This window comes from Hyla sarda, chromosome 1, assembly GCF_029499605.1.
Source record: "Hyla sarda isolate aHylSar1 chromosome 1, aHylSar1.hap1, whole genome shotgun sequence".
NCBI classification, from domain to species: domain Eukaryota; kingdom Metazoa; phylum Chordata; class Amphibia; order Anura; family Hylidae; genus Hyla; species Hyla sarda.
Genome location: NC_079189.1, coordinates 377,475,859 through 377,493,872, shown reverse-complemented (window position 1 = coordinate 377,493,872; position 18,014 = coordinate 377,475,859). Strand labels below are relative to the sequence as shown.

Below are 18,014 nucleotides of genomic sequence, written 5' to 3'. Positions count from 1 at the left end.
AAATATGTCCGCTTCCGTGTCCCTAGCTACAAGTTGGGACCACGCTATCTTGGTCCTTTCAAAATTTTGTGTCAAATTAATCCTGTCTCTTATAAACTTCTTCTTCCTCCCTCTCTTCGTATCCCTAATGCCTTTCACGTCTCTCTTCTCAAACCACTCATCCTCAACCGTTTTTCTCCCAAATCTGTTCCTCCCACTCCTGTTTCCGGCTCCTCGGACATCTTCTCGGTCAAAGAAATTTTAGCTGCCAAAAAGGTCAGAGGGAAAAATTTTTTTTTAGTGGACTGGGAGGGTTGTGGTCCTGAAGAGAGATCCTGGGAACCTGAGGACAACATCCTAGACAAAAGTCTGCTCCTCAGGTTCTCAGGCTCTAAGAAGAGGGGGAGACCCAAGGGGGGGGGTACTGTTACGCCGAGTGCTCCGGGTCCCCGCTCCTCCCCGGAGCGCTCGCTTCACTCTCCCCGCGGCAGCGCTCCGGTCACGTCCTCTGACCCGGGGCGCTGTGATTCCGCTGCCAGCCGGGATGCGATTCGCGATGCGGGTAGCGCCCGCTCGCGATGCGCACCCCGGCTCCCCTACCTGACTCGCTCTCCGTCTGTTCTGTCCCGGCGCGCGCGGCCCCGCTCCCTAGGGCGCGCGCGCGCCGGGTCTCTGCGATTTAAAGGGCCACTGCGCCGCTGATTGGCGCAGTGGTTCCAATTTGTGTGTTCACCTGTGCACTTCCCTATATCACCTCACTTCCCCTGCACTCCCTTGCCGGATCTTGTTGCCTTAGTGCCAGTGAAAGCGTTCCTTGTGTGTTCCTTGCCTGTGTTTCCAGACCTTCTGCCGTTGCCCCTGACTACGATCCTTGCTGCCTGCCCCGACCTTCTGCTACGTCCGACCTTGCTTTTGCCTACTCCCTTGTACCGCGCCTATCTTCAGCAGCCAGAGAGGTGAGCCGTTGCTAGTGGATACGACCTGGTCACTACCGCCGCAGCAAGACCATCCCGCTTTGCGGCGGGCTCTGGTGAAAACCAGTAGTGGCTTAGAACCGGTCCACTAGCACGGTCCACACCAATCCCTCTCTGGCACAGAGGATCCACTACCTGCCAGCCGGCATCGTGACAATGTCATGGCCCAGAGTGTCACATTGCCCCTCAGCCAATCACTTGTCATAGCGATGTCCTGTCTTGGCCATGGATTAGCTCAGTTGCAGGATGACACTCTGGGTAAGACATCACTCCAGACCAGAGCAGAACACCGGAGGCACTGAGGCGCTAAAGGTGCTGAAGGTAAAGATTTAGTTTTCTCATATGCTGTTAATGTTAAGTAAGCAAAGCTCTAACTCCACCCAAGCTGGATAACCCCTTTAAGGCTTCTTTATAAAACACTAATGTTATATATGTAACTAAACAAACACAAATGCTTGTATAAAAACACAGGGGGTCTTGTATGATCAGGGAGGTTTTGTGCACCAACTGACAAGGCACAGAGGGCTTGATACATCAGCTCCAAAATGGCCGAAAGTCATGGTGCATTTTATATGCTAAACAAAATGTAAAAAAAATAAGGCTATGTTCACATGCCAGAATTTCTGCATGGAATTCTGCCTTAAAATTCTGCATGAATACATAGTCAATACACTTCAATGGGATTCTGCTGTAACATTCACAGAACTGAATTTCTGCTGCAGGAATTCCATTGAAGTGAATAGGCAATAAATTCATGCAGAATTCTGTGTAGAAATTCTGCCATGTGAACATAGCATAAGTGTTTGTGAAGGACCTGTGGTCACTATAAAGAAAAGTGTTTTGTATATCAGTTGAGCATGAACTTGATTTACACCCTAATGGACTGGTTGAAAAATCCCTATACCTTGGGAATAGGGGTGTGGTGGCGTAGCAACAAAATAAAAACGATGTTAGGGTACATTCACACGAGTAGACCCACAGCGTATTTTATGCTGCGGATCTGCCACTGAAGGACCGCTGCATGGTGGCTTTACATGTGCCTGCTCGGAGCAGCATTATGCCACTACGAGCAGACACACTGCGATGCGCAAGTCGCAGCACGCATACGCAGTATACTCGCACATCAAGCCAGCTCTCAGCCTAGCCCATGGAGCAGGGGGAGCAGCCGTGATGTGTGCGAGTTCACCGCGCATGCGCGGCGACTCGCACATCCCTTCAGTGTGTCTGCTCGTAGCGGCGTAAGCTTGTGTGAATGTACCCTTAGGGTTGGAAGCATGCAAGGCTCCAAAATGACTTGTTGTATTCTGGACACAGTTCTTCTTTAAAAGTATGTTCACACACACACATAGTGGAAGATCTAGTAAAACCTGTTCAGAGGAAAAGTTGATCAGTTGTCCATAGCAACCAATCACATTGTTTTTTTTTCAAAGGCCTCTGAAAAATGAAAGAAGTGATCTGATTGGTTGCTATGGGCAACTGCTCTACTTTCCTTTGCACAGGTTTTGAATCTCTAATTGATCTGTAGAAAATCTGCTGTGGAATTTCTGCAGTTCATTATGTACATGTGAACGTACCCTGAAGGACAAATGGCAATGAGGAACAATCCAAGTAATCCATACAAAGAGACCAAAACAAATAATCCCAGAAATTAAGTTATATGTAATAATGTGAAATGACACAGGACAAAAGTATTGAACAAATAAAGAGAGGTGACAAAAGGCATGGAAAGTCAAGACAAATCTCTTGGCTTTCAAAGCTGAAATTTCACAGTAATGAGTTGGGGCAATCCAGCCCCAACTCATGGCCTACAAAAAGGTATCATTGCCAAGGTGTCACACAAGACACAAGGGTAAAAGCAAAGAGCTGTCTCACAACCTAATTGTTGCAAAATAAAACAATGACGTTGGTTACAGATGCATTTCTAAGCTTCTGAATGTTTCCGTGAGCAGAAGACAATCATTTCACCATGTATTTGCCTTAAACGGGTGATTCTCGCATGATTTCTGACAGAGAAGAGCAAAGACTAATTAGAGCAAAGACCAAGGAGCACTTGGGGAGAGCTTCAAAAAGACCTGGAATTAGCAGGTATTGTTGTCTCAAAGAAAACAGTAGGTAATCCACAAAAGTTTGCTTCCAGTAAAACACTGGGAGAATATAGTGTTGTCAGATGAGAGCAAACTTGAACTCTTTGGATGTCATATTCCACACCATGATAGGAGAAAAATGGCAAATTTGCGCAATTTCAAAATAGACAACTTTGGAAACATTAACTGTAAAATGCGCATTTAAAAAAAATGATAATGCGCAAACATTTAAAAAAGCCCCAAATTCATTCCACTTCTGCCTTGCCTTAGAAAGGCATGATTCATAGAAGAGGCCCAGGGAACCTTTCTAGATTTGGTGAAAGTCTGTGTGAAACAAATCCCACCAGAGGAATCCATGCGACTAGTTTCTCCATAGATGAGGCGTCTTGAGGCTATCATTACCAACAAAGGCTTTTTTTTTTTTCACAAAGTACTAAAGGAGAAGTATCATGATCTCCTGTTTGGGCCCCGGCTCTCCTTCACAGCGGTGCGCCACGACCCCCACCCAAAACGAGGGCCGCCACGCCCCCTCCATATAGCTCTATGGGTAAGCCGTTTCGGCAATCTTTGGCTCTCCCATAGAGCTATATGGAGGGGGTGTGGATATAGGGATATGGATAGGGGATCATTTTTTTTCCATGATACTTTGTCTTTAAATAAATATCAGTAAGCGTGTTCAATACTTTTTCCCTGTGTCATTTCACATTACACATAACTTCATTTTTGGTCTTATGTGTTTTGGTTCCTTTGGATTGCTTGGGCTGTTACCAACATCTGGTCAAAATTTCATGTAAACAGCACCTCTGGAAATATGTTTAGTGAGAAAAATGGTGACTTTGTTTTTTCTTACTCTGCAGGAAAGAAAAAGCTAGTGTACTGTATCAGAACATCAACTTAGTGGAACCACGCTTAGTACAGCAATACGAGCATGTCATCAGAAACTTTGTTCGGGAGATCAGACTTCAAAGCACAGAAATGGAAAACTTAGCTATTGCAGTGAAAAGGTACTTTTATCTTCATTTTTCACTTTCCTATGGAAAGTGCCATTGTAAAAGTCATTGGCCTATCTTAGATAATGTGGGTGTTGTGACTCAGCATTGACCTTCACATATGTGATCCATATTGGCCGTGACCATCTTTTCATCAGCTTTTATATTCTGTAGTGGTATTCAAAAAGTATATTAATAATGTTTTAATGATCACATTCAATTTATGTATGAATGCTCTTTATGGTGTCTATTAATAATAGTTATAAAGTAGGGTCATTTCTTTAATAAATGTTCTCAGAAAGAACAGACCTATATTTATAAGTCACATGACTGTGGTATGGGATGTCACTTTGAATGGCACTTGGTTTTCACTTGTTTTTGTCTGGCAGTTTTTGGATATCTGCCACTGCAGTTTTTGAGCCAAAGCCAGAAATGTATTTAAAAGGAATAGGACATATAAAGGAAGGACTTATACTTCTCCTCCCTTATGAATACACTTCTGACTTTGGCTCAAAAGCTGCAGTGGCAGTTTTCCAAAAACTGCCAGAAAAAAAACTAGTGGAAACTTAGCCTAAGAGCTACAAAAAGTCTCTGTTTATCACTTGCCTAAATTGGCAGCTTGGTGTTACCATTACCCTTGTCAATGGTTTGTGACCCTACATTTTCCAACTTTGGCCAGTCAATGTTGACAGTGTCAGACGTGTTATTGACAAGAAGAATGGTAATGCCCAGTTGTCAATGTTTGGCGTCTTTATGCTTAGAAAAAATTTCTGCAACGCTGCTAAAAAATATAGCAATATAGCCATGGATATTCTGTATGTTACAGGTCGTTGGTGCACTGGGGGCAATGACTCCTGTTATCCTGTAGCCCCACCTGACCACCAAGCCCAATCCATCTCTCAGCAGTGATGTGAAGCCAAGGTTGATCTCGCGCATGTGCTGTGCCTCAGTGGTATTGTCACATGGCTTTATGAGGGGCAGCTCAGAAGTCAGGCGGGGCTACAGAAGGAGATGGGAGCGGTACGAGTGACAGATTTGGCGGTAAAATAAGTGATGTAAAATTGGTGGTGCAAAAAACAAGCCCTCATTTGGGTCTGTAAGTGGAGAATTGTAAGTGTTATGGCTGTAAGAAGTCAAGGAGGAAAAAACGGAAAGTGCAAAAATATTAAATCCCCGTGTCCTTAAGTGGTTATGGATACAGACAGCTTAATTTTTGCATTTTCCATTTTTTCCTCCTCGCCTCTGTGCAACCAGTTGTACTTTGAAATGACATCTTTCATTTTACTATAAAATGTACGGCGCAAACAAAAAAATGATTATTTTGTGCGGGTGAGGGGTGATGATTGGGTTCCTTTCTGCCAAGCTGAAATGGATCTTTTGCAGTTTTGCAGATTCTGCTGATGAATTCTGCAAACTAGTGACAGGTTCAATTTTTTTTGCAGAATCTGAAATACAAAATTTTTGCAAATTTTGGAAATTCTGCAGTGGAAATCTGCCATGTGAATGGGACTTTGGAAATTCCATTCACCACAATGTCAACTGCAAGTAGCTAAATTTTCTCACTGAATTTTCCTCTCGATTCGGCATAGAAATTCTGCCGTGTGAACATCGCCTTACAGAATTCACTTGGCTGCAGTGACTGCCTCAAATAATGATATAACCTGAGCAAATATTTAGAATTACTCTCAGACTTTGGTAGTTTTACGTTCTTTGTATTTTGGACTTTTAGGTTTTTCATTTTGGAGAAACCTATTACTGCATTATAAATAACATCATACTGAGAGGTGCAGTATAACTTTGAGAAAATAATACCCTTGTTACACGGTAGAAAAGCATTTTTTCTAGCTCCTACAGCTTTTTGTGTAAGGGAGGAATTTTACAGTTTTTGTTTGCTGATGGTTTTAATTTTCAATTGTAGAGCCCAGGACAAAGCGGCTATGCAGCTGAGTGAGCTAGAAGAAGAGATGGATCATCGGATACAGGCGGCTGAGAACAGGATAAAGAAAGAGGTTAGCAGTGTGCTTGTTTTACCTGGAGATAAGTTCACTGTTTTTACTGTAGATTTGGTTTAAAAATGAACACACATATTCAAGCATCACATCACATGAAAAATCCCCCTCCTATTGGATAACCCCTTTAAATTTGCGTCATGTTATTTTCAATGGGAATCTAGACTGGCATTCACACTGTACACTTCATCATAGGTTGTTACCTGATGCAGCTTTGAAATGCTCGTCTGGAAAAAAAAGAAGTGGCTTGTCCCTTCCTTAATGTCAAACCTGTGCAAATGGGACTAAATCAAGTCCAAATCCACACCATTAACCCCTTAATGACCAAGCCCATTTTCACCTCAAGGACCAGGCCAATTTTATTTTTGCGTTTTCATTTTTTCCTCATCGCATTCTAAAATCCATAACTCCTTTATATTTCCATGTACAGACCCATATAAGGGCTTGTTTTTTGTGTGACCAATTGTACTTTGTAATGAAACCTCTCATTTTACCATAAAATGTAAGGCGAACCCAAAAAAAATGTTTTTCGGACTGGGTCTCCACTGAGTTTTTTTAAGTGTTTTTTTTTTTGTCCAAAAAAACGCCAGAAACAACTCCAGAAAAACTGCCCTGCGTTCTTGGCTTTTTTTCTGGCGTTTTTTTCTTGCATTTTAGGCTTTATGTGGAAATAGCTTTTTTTTTTGCACTTTGGCGTTTTTTTGGTACCCTTTGTTGGGTACCAAAAAAAAAAAAAAGGATGCTGTAGGGATGTAAAAAAAAAGTATGTTTTTAATAATGTGTTTAATAAAGTGTATTTGTGTTTTTTTTTACTTTTTAACCTTTATTTTTTTAATTTTTTAGGTAGTACTACTACTCCCAGCATGGACCACACTGTTCCATGATAGGAGTAGTAGTACTTTGACTCACTGTCAGATCGCCCGGCTGTCACATTTGTCAGCCACGGCGATCCTCCTGTATACTATATAGGCTGGCCCCTCTTCTCTGGTCCCCTGTACTGCCGTATATTTACTAATATTCATATTTCCCGCTGAGATGTGATTTGCCAGAGGGTTCTAGCCAATCACAAATGTCTTGGAAACATGAATATTAGGACATATACGGCAGGGACCTTAGAAGAGCGGCCGGCCGGCTGCATCTATACTTTATACAGGATGATCGCAGCTGTGATCAGCTGTGATCATTTCTACTACTACTCCCAACATGGAGCACACTGTGCTCCATGATGGGAGCTGTAGTACTTTTACAGATCGCAACAGGTGTCAGAGGTGACGCTTGTTGCGATCTATTAATGCAGGTACTACAGCTCCCATCATGGAGCAGTGTGTGCTCCATGTTGGGGGTAGTAGTAGAAATGATCACAGCTGATGTCACTCTAGACATCAGTTGTGATCATCCTGTTTAAAGTATAGATACGGCCGGCCACTCTTCTAAGGTCCCTGCCGTATATGTCCTAATATTCATATTTCCCAGACATTTGTGATTGGCTAGAACCCTCTGGCCAATCACATCTCAGCGGGAAATATGAATATTTGTAAATATACGGCAGTACAGGGGACCAGAGGAGAGAGGCCAGCCTATACAGTATACTGGAGGATCGCCTCTGCTGACAAATGTGACAGCCGGGGCAATCTGACAGTGAGTCAAAGTACTACTACTCCTATCATGGAACAGTGTGGCCCATGCTGGGAGTAGTAGTACTACTTAAAAATGAATAAAAAAGTTAAAGACACTCACATACACTATATTTTTATAATTGTCGGATACATTTTAGTGCCCTGCCCGCCCACATAAATTGCTTACTGTTTCAAAATTAAATAAAATTTCTTTATAAAAATTTTGTAATTTTAACACTAATGTATATTTTTAAAATTTAACACTAATGTATATTTTTATAATTTTTTTTTATGTTACCCTATGAAATTTAAATAAAAAAGGTATCTCCCTCACTTTTTTGGATCGCTAAAGTTCAAAAAAGATTAAAAACCGCCTGCAAAAAAGTTAAAACCCACATAGCGTTTTTCTTTGCGTTTTTTCACTTCCATAGACTTCTATGGGGGAAAAAACGCAACGTTTTTGCGAAAAAAACGCCAGACCCTCAGCAAGCAAACGTTTTTGAAATCCAGCGTTTTTGACCAAAATCACAAAAAAAACGCCAAAAGGATAAAAAAAACACCAAACTCAAAAACGCTAAGGGGATAAGGGTTTCCCATAGACTTACAGCTAACATCTGGCCGCAGTGTTTTTTCGCAAAAAAACGCCATGTGGCAAAATGGGCGTTTTTAACAGCGTTTTTGCGAAGAATTACTCAGTGGAGACCTGGCCTCAGGGAGGAAATTTAAATGAAAACCAAAATTTTGCACATTTTGGAGGGTTTTGTTTTCACACTGTACACTTTACGGTAAAAATTACATGTTTTCTTTATTCTGTGGGTCAATATGATTAAAATGATACCCATGGCTAGATACTTTTATATTTTTGTACCGCTTAAAAAAAATCTAAAACTTTTTGTACAAAATCAGTAATCTAAAATCGCCCTATTTTGACCACCTATAACTTTTTCATTTTTCCGTATATAGGGCGGTATGAGGGCTCATTTTTTGCGCCGTCATCTGTCCTTTTTTTTAGATACCATATTTGCATATATAAAACTTTTAGATAATTTTTTATTAATTTTTTAAATAAAATGTGACAAAAAAGCAGCATTTGTGGACTTTTTTAATTTTTTACGTTTACGCCATTCACCGTACGGAATCATTAACAATATATTTAAATAGTTCGGACATTTACGCACGCGGCGATACCAAATATGTTTATAAAAAAAAATGTTTACACTTTTTGGGGATAAAATGGGAAAAACTGACAATTTTCATTTTTATTGGGGGAGGGGATTTTTATTTTTTATTTTTTTACACTTTTTATGTCCCCATAGGAAATTTAAATGAAAAACAAAATTTTGCACATTTTGGAGGGTTTTGTTTTCACACTGTACACTTTACGGTAAAAATGACATGTGTTCTTTATTCTGTGGGTCAATATGATTAAAATGATACCCATGGCTAGATACTTTTATATTTTTGTACCGCTTAAAAAAAATCTAAAACTTTTTGTACAAAATCAGTAATCTAAAATCGCCCTATTTTGACCACCTATAACTTTTTCATTTTTCCGTATATAGGGCGGTATGAGGGCTTATTTTTTGCGCCGTCATCTGTCCTTTTTTTACATACCACATTTGCATATATAAAACTTTTAGATCATTTTTTATTAATTTTTTTAATAAAATGTGACAAAAAAGCAGCATTTGTGGACTTTTTAAATTTTTTACGTTTACGCCATTCACCGTACGGAATCATTAACAATATATTTAAATAGTTCGGACATTTACGCACGCGGCGATACCAAATATGTTTATAAAAAAAAAATGTTTACACTTTTTGGGGATAAAATGGGAAAAACTGACAATTTTCATTTTTATTGGGGGAGGGGATTTTTAACTTTTTTTTTTTTTTACACTTTTTATGTCCCCATAGGGGACTATCTATAGCAATTGTTTGATTGCTAATACTTTGCAGTGCTATCTATAGGACACAGCACTGCTCAGTATTATCGGTGATCTTCTGCTCTGGTCTGCTCGATCGCAGACCAGAGCAGAAGACCCCGGGAGACGGCCGGAGCTAGGTAAGGGGACCTCCGGCTGTCATGCTGGATGATCGGATCCCCACGGCAGCGCTGCGGGCGATCCGATCATCCAATCAAAGTGCCGCAATGCCGCAGATGCCGTGATCTGTATTGATCACGGCATCGGAGGGGTTAATGGCGGACATCCGTGCGATTGCGGATGTCGGCCATTACGGGCGGGTCCCCGGCTGCTGCTAGCAGCCGGAACCTTCCGTGTATGACGCGAGCATCGGAAGGTCATACACAGGACGTAAATGTACGTCCTGGTGTGGGAAGTCCCGCCAAACCAGGACGTACATTTATGTCCGTGGTCGTTAAGGGGTTAAAGGAGATGTCTCATGCTAAATATAACTATACTGCGGATAGAGGATAAATTGTAGATCGAGGGGAGGTCCAACCACTAGGGCCCCCCGTGATCTCCTGTACAAAGCTGGTGGAGTGCAAAAAGTCACAACATTTTTTGCACAAGGTGCGACATTTGAGCGACAAAATAAAAGCCTTGATAAATGTCCTCCATAGTTCTAATGTTGAAAAAAGACCAGAGTCCATTAAGTTCAACCTATAACCCTCTTTGGTCCCTACTGTGTTGATCCAAAAGAAGGCAAAAAACTCTTATGAGGCTATTGCCAATTGCCCCATACCAAGGAAAAAATTCCTTCACAACTTCAAATATAATCCCTGGATCACCCATCCATAACCGGAAGAGGAGCGCAGGTCCAAATCCACACCATTAAAAGTGCAAATTCACAGCAGAAATCCACTATGTGGACATAGCCCAACTGTTGCTGGTGTATGTATTTAGCAATATTTTTGATTCCTTGTAAAGATATGCATTCTCTATATTGCACAATGTAAAAAAAAAAAAAAAACAGCAGCTCACATTATGGCCACTTCTTCTGGCAAATTTGTGGTGACCCATGGTGATGGCGGGACCATCGGGTGTACCGGTGTAGGTGGATGGGGCAAGATGGTATTAACCCTAGGGGCAAGGTGTTATTAACCCCTAATGTTCGTGACGCCAGAGTGGTTTTTGGGTATCGGGAACCACCCAAACGATATCTCCGCTATTGCAATAGCTAGGCAGAGAAAATGAGAGTCCACAACCAGGTTATGGTTTAACGGAGGCTTTACTGAGGTCAGATAGGTGTTATTATCTTCACAGCTAGGCCAGAATCCCAGAGAGGTGGCCAGGAACACAGAAGGACCTCGCAGCTTGCTGGGACTAGTTGTACTTGTAATTGACTTGAGGCTTGACTAGACTGTAGATAGTGACAGCAGACATAGAATTGACTTACTAGAATGACTATAGATTTGAGGCCTTCCAGGTACTGGACACTAGCACTGAGATCTCCGGTGTTTGCAAGTCTCAGTAAAGTGATGATGGTATAAGAGAAAGAATTGTGATGGCCACCCCCTGATATAGAGGGGGGCTGAGCCAAAGCCCATTGGTCAAGCTGCTGGTCATGTGTTAAACTGGTGCCCTCTGGGTAACATGTGATAACATAAACATAACATGTGACATTTCACAGGTCCTTTAGACATTTATTGGAGTCATCCAAAGGTCCTTTATACTGACTATACATTGACATACTGACTATAATCCTATTACACCAAACAACCTCATAATAACAGCAGGAGAGACACTGCAGGAGAGCCCCCAGGTCACCAGGGGGTTCAACCTGACAGGGCCTAAGTGTAGTGCAGGACCATGTCCTGTACTGGGACATCACATATTATTGTGCAACCAATCTCCTCCCCTGATGAGAAACACGTTGAGAATGTGTTTTTGGGAGTAAAAGGAATTATCTTTATACACTGCTCAAAAAAAGTAAAGAGAACACATAAGCAACACACTGTAACTCCAAGTCAATCACACTTCTGTGAAGTCACACTGTCTACTCGGGAAGCAACACTGATTGACAATCAATTTCTCATGCTGCAAATGGAACAGACAACAGGTGGAAATTATAGGCAATTAGCAAGACACCCCCAATAAAGGAGTGGTTCTGCAGGTGGTGACCACAGACCACTTCTCAGTTCCTATGCTTCCTGGCTGATGTTTTGGTAACTTTAAATGCTGGCGGTGCTTTCCCTCTAGTGGTAGCATGAAACTGAGTCTACAACCCACACAAGTGGCTCAGGTAGTGCAGCTCATCCAGAATGGTGCATCAATGCGAGCTGTGGCAAGAAGGTTTGCGGTGTCTGTCAGCGTAGTGTCCAGACGGAGGCGCTCCAGATGGAGGCGCTACCAGGAGACAGGCCAGTACATCAGGAGATGTGGAGGAGACCGTAGAAGGGCAACATACAGCAGCAGGACTGCTACCTCCGTCTTTGTGCAAGGAGGAGCAGGAAGAGCACTGACAGAGCCCTGCAAAATGACCTCCAGCAGGCCACAAATGTGCATGTGTCCACAGGGCCCGACGTCCACAGGTGGGGCTTGTGCTTACAGCCCAAAAACGTGCAGGACGTTTGGCGTTTGCCAGAGAACACAAAGATTAGCAAATTTGCCACTGGTGCCAAGTGCTCTTCACAGATGAAAGCAGGTTCACACTGAGCACATGTAACAGACGTGACATGACGTGAGTCTTGAGACCCCGTGGACAACGTTCTGCTGCCTGCAACATCCTCCAGCATGACCGGTTCTGCAGTGGATCAGCCCTCCATGTGCTTGCCAGAGGTAGCCTGACTTCCATCAGGTACCGAGATGAGGTCCTCAGACCCCTTGTGAGACCATATGCTGGTTGGCCCTGGGTTCCTCCTCATGCAAGACAATGCAAGACCTCATGTGGCTGGAGTGTGTCAGCAGTTCCTGCAAAGGAAGGCATTGAAGCTATGGACTGACCCACCCATTCCACAGACCTGAATCTGATTGAGCACATCTGGGACATCATGTCTCGCTCCATCCACCAACGCCACGTTACATCATAGACTGTCCCAGGAGTTGGCGGACGCTTTAGTCCAGGTCTGGGAGGACATCCCTCAGGAGACCGCCACCTCGTCAGGAGCATGTGAAGGCCACTCACACTACAGAGCCTCGTTTTGACTTGTTTTAAGGACATTACATCAAAGTTGGATCCGCCTGTAGTGTGGTTTTCCACTTAGATTTTGAGTGTGACTCCATATCCAGACCTCCATGGGTTGATAAATTTGATTTCCATTGAGAATTTTTGTGTGATTTTGTTGTCAGCACATTTAACTATGTAAAGACGAAAGTATTTCATACGATGAGTTAATTCATTCATTCAGATCTAGGATGTGTTATCTTAGTGTTTCCTTAATTTTTTTTGAGCAGTGTATAAAAGAGTACCACACCTCATTTGTTTGTGTTAGTATATTGTATTATTTCTTAGTGATATTGCTTTAATTTAGGTCAGAAGTAGTATTGCCGCCGCCGTAGTAATATTGTATATACTATTCTGTTATGGAGTAAATTGGTGAATTGGTTGGTGAATAAGGTTTTAGTTTTGGTGGTTTTTACTGTATTGATTTAAAGGAGTACTGCAGCCATAGAACACTTATACCCCTGCAGGGGGGATAAGTGTCTGATCGCGGGGGGTCCATCCGCTGGGACCCCCCGTAATCTCCCGCAGGTTCTATGGCTGCAGTACTCCTTTAAATGTTCTATGGCTGCAGTACTCCTTTAAATAAAAGATAATTTTTACAGCACCTGGAAATTTGTCAATTTTAATAAAATTGTCTTTCCCCCATTAAATTAGTAAATTGCAATTTACAGTGAAAATACCAATGTAACAATAAGTTCCAAATGATCTTTGCGGAAAAATCTGTATGTCTTTATTGCCATCCAATACATTTGTAGGGTAGACACCGTTGTTTCCACTTAGCTTAGATGAGTAACTTCTGGTGTATCCAGGGACAGCAAGCATACAGAAATCTACCTAGAAGGTAAACATTTCTCAAGGTGGAGTTCCTGCTTGACTGCTTTTGCAGAACTGAGAAATTTCTTACCTCCTTCTTTCCTGAACATGTGTTATTTGTTGTATGAAATAACTGACAGGCATCCTATTGGGTCTGGCCTCTCTGATAGATATACTAAGATGGTAGACCATCTGACGGTTAGGGACAATGAGCTTGCAGAAGGAGCACCCCCTCCATTTAAATACTTAGATGCCGCAATTCTCTTTAATGACCATGGCATCTAAGTAGTAAAATTGCTGGGGTTAGAGCTGTGGTAGCACCCTGACATTGTATATCAGCTGTGCTCCCTCCCTTAATCAGTGGGTCATACGCATCCATCACAGAGTATGAAGAAGCCCTTGGTCATGACACAGATATACGTTATGTAGTGTGAAGGGATTTAAGGTAACATTCTCTTTTTCTTTTTATTAATTTATCATGACAAACAAAACATAAAACAAGGCCAAATGAGGACCAACAGGTGCAGAGTATTATAAAAAAAAAAAAATACTCACCAGTTTAGTCCTTGTAGTGGATACAATGCAAGTAGGGGGCAGTCACGAGATCACAAAGCTTGCTAAACAGTGTATGCATTGCCTTTGAAAAATGTATTTCTATAGTGAAAAAGCAGAATTGGTCATATGTCCACCTCTTGTCCAAAAGCTGTCTTTCTCCACCTCCTCTCCTGGGAATATAGATGAAAGCAAGTTTTTAGTTTGTTGAGCTCAAGTAGAGTGAGCACGCATGCTCTGCAGTTCCCATCACCACATGAGGAGACTCCAGCAGTAAGCCTTAGGTGTAGCTAAAGGCAGGCACACCATTCCTTATCCTTTCTGTAACTAAGATCCAAATAAAGCTGCCTAGTGAGTCCCGCTACAAGAATAGAGGTCTCTACAGAAAGAAAATACAAAAACAGGGGTAACATTTGAGAGAACAAATTTCAGAAGAATGCTGGGCATCTTTTGCCTCCAGTCTTGGTCCAGTAAACACACAACAAGTCGGCTCTGAATGAGCCAAAGGAGACGTGTCTCAGCATTGTCCATATTGTAAGTGGAGGGGAATTTACAAAGTCAAACACAGTCCATCCTCTGTAAAGATCCTTGATAGTTTGCTCACTTAAAAGAGTACTGCGCTGAAAACATTTTATCTCTATCCAAAGGATAGGGGATAAGATGTTAGATCGCGGGAGTCCCTACATTGGGGACCCCTGTAATCTCCAGACTGACAGAGGTTGCGTTCGAAACTTGAAGCCACGCCCCCCTCCATTCATGTCTATGGGAGGGTCATGATGGCTAGTACATAGCCGTCACACCTCCACCCATAGACGTGAGGGGGCGTGACGTCTGCTATTGCCTGTCATGGGGCACTGAGCAGAGTTTTTTCCCTGCGCCGAATGACAGGGGTGCCGCAGCAGAGATCGTGGGAATCCCCTGCTGCGGGACCCCACGATCTAACATCTTTGCCCCCTATGCTTTGGATAGGGGATAAGATTTTTTCAGCGGAGTATCCCTTTAAATAGGACACAGAGCTAGTACATCTCAGGAGTCAGTAAAGTTTACAGTTATTTTTTAAATCCCTTTGGAGGTCTTTTTCCTGGGCTTTGTGTAAGGAAGTAATGTGTTGTGTTTGGGTATTTTTTTTTTGTGTTGTGTTGTGTTCGGGTATTCCAGCTATTTTTTTTTTATATCAACTGGCTCCAGAAAGTTAAACAGATTTGTAAATTACTTCTATTAAAAAATCTTAATCCTTCCAGTAGTTATCAGCTGCTGAAGTTGAGTTGTTATTTTCTGTCTGACAACAGTGCTCTCTGCTGACACCTCTGATTGTCTCAGGAACTGTCCAGAGTAGGAGCAAATTCTCATAGCAAGCCTCTAATGCTTCGGACAGTTCCTGAGACAAGCAGAGGTGTCAGCAGAGAGCACTGTTGTCAGAAAGAAAAGAACAACTCAACTTCAGCAGCTGATAACTACTGGAAGGGTTAAGATTTTGTAATAGAAGTAATTTACAAATCTGTTTAACTTTCTGGAGCCAGTTGATATTTAAAAAAGTTTTTTCCTGAAATACCCCTTTAAGGTTAAACCACTTGGACAGAGTTCTATCAGACCCTGTGTTAACATTTTGTACAAGTCCTAAGAGGTAGGAAAAATACTTCAGACAAACTTGCAGCATTTACAGACAATCCAATTGGTGATCAAACATGAGTAATGGAAGGTTCCCCGAAAAGTTGCGTCCAGACAAGTAGTAGCCGGGTCTGTAACATCTTCAGCTAGGGCATTGCTATGCCAAAAATATTTGCATTGAACCATGCATAAAAAAATGAATAAACCATGGAATGAAGGCAACAGCTGAACTGTGAGTTAAAATTGCACTTGTCTGTAAATGCTATAAGTTTGTCTAAAGTATTTTTCATACCCCTTGGGACTTGTACAAAACTTTGTGTAGGGAAACAGCTCTCATTGAAAAGAACGTTGTGGGCTCCTCTCTCTATTGCCAGCTTTGGTTCACAGTTGAGGAAAATCACTTTGAACAATTATGACTAGAGATGAGTGACTTTTTGAAAGATTCGATTTGGCCAATTCACCGAACTTTCCCCCAAAATTTTTTTGGTCCGAATTTATTGGCGGCGAATCGCTAATAAATACGTCTGTTTCTGGACTACAGAGAGCCTCAATAGGGGTGTGGAGTACTTTGCCTTGCTGTAACACGCATAGGGTGTTTGCTGGGTTAGTGAAATAATACTGTTATCCAGTATGACATGCAGATTCTTTTGAAAATGTCTTTCATGCCATGAGAATGTAGTGACAAGAGTTACCTTCCATTCCTGACTTCTTACCTGGCTTTTATGTATAGCAATATTTATTTAAATTATATTAAAGGGGTACTCTGCCCCTAGACATCTTATCCCCTATCCAAAGGATAGGGCATAAGATGTCAGATCGCCGCGGTGCCGCTGCTGGGGACCCCCGGGATCCCCGCTGCGGCACTGCGCTATCATTACAGCACAGAGTGAGTTCGCTCTGTGCATAATGACGGGCGATACAGGGGATGGAGCCGCGTGACGTCATGGCTCCGCCCCTCGTGACATCACAGCCCGTCCCCTTAATGCAAGTCTATGGCAGGGGGCGTGACGACCGCCGCGCCCCCTCCCATAGACTTGTATTGAAAGGGGCGGGCCGTGACATCACGAGGGGCGGAGCCATGACATAACGATGCTTCGGACCCTGTATTGCGTGTCATTACGTGCAGAGCGAACTCGCTCTGTGCTGTAATTATAGCGCAGTGCCGCAGCGGGGATCCCCAGCAGCGGCACCACGGCGATCTGACATCTTGTCCCCTATCCTTTGGATAGGGGATAAGATGTCTAGGGGCGGAGTACCCCTTTAAATATTATTAAAAAATTTACAAGTCACTTTTCATAAATTATAAAACGTCTTTAAACAAAGTCTGCAAACTACAAGGCTCTCATAACAGCGATCAGATAAGTGCTAAACATTGTTCCATGATGTGCATTACAGACAGAGCTGTAGCTAGCTCTTTTTGCTCCTGAGGCGAGAACAGAAAATAACAGCAATCCGATAAGTGCTAAACATTGTTACATGATTTGCATTACAGACAGAGCTGTAGCTAGCTCTTTTTGCTCCTGAAGAGAGAACAGAAAATAACAGCGATCAGCTAAGTGCTAAACATTGATACATGATGTGCACTACAGACAGAACTGTAGCTAGCTCTTTTTGCTCCTGAGGCAAGAACAGAAAATAACAGTGATCAGCTAAGTGCTAAACATTGTTACATGATGTGCACTATAGACAGAGCTGTAGCTAGCTCTTTTTGAGCCTGAGGCGAGAACAGAAAATTGTGCCCCCCCTCCCTCCTTTTTGGCTTGGGGCACCCCTTGGGAAAAAAAATTAGCGGGACACCCTTACCAAATAATCAGAGTCATTCTCTTTTTTTTCTTCCCCATCTGGCACAGGACATCATGGCACCTGCAACACAAACATATTAGTATTAGGCTGTGCACTTTTCCAGCATCATCCTCCCTTTTTCCCTACAAATTTCTCCAGCCTCCTCCAAACACAAAGCCTTCCCACAATGCAAAAGGGGGAGATTTATCGTAACCTGTACAGAGGAAAAAATGCCCAGTTGCCCAGAGCAACCAAACACCTTGCTTGTTTCATTTTTAACAAGGCCTTTGCAAAATGAAATAAGAAATCTGATTGGTTGCTATGGGCAAATGGGCAACTTTTCCTTTGCAAAGGTTTTGATAAATCTCCTCCAGTGTTTCCAGACTCACTCAAATGCCTCCAGCCCTCCCTCCCCCAACAAGAACACACAATGCCTCCTGCATTGCCCTTCACAGTTACATAGGGGTGTACATGGGAGACA

At 42.5% G+C, this 18,014-nt stretch overlaps 1 protein-coding gene across 1 annotated transcript in view; it reads left to right on the top strand.

The window, feature by feature from the left end:
- Positions 1 to 18,014, top strand: part of RASEF (RAS and EF-hand domain containing) — a 112,225-nt gene that overhangs the window by 52,898 nt on the left and 41,313 nt on the right. Inside the window, exons 2-3 of the mRNA XM_056523797.1 lie at positions 3,895 to 4,041; positions 5,945 to 6,035. Coding sequence (XP_056379772.1) covers positions 3,895 to 4,041; positions 5,945 to 6,035 — 238 coding nt within the window. The remainder of the gene's footprint in view (positions 1 to 3,894; positions 4,042 to 5,944; positions 6,036 to 18,014) is intronic.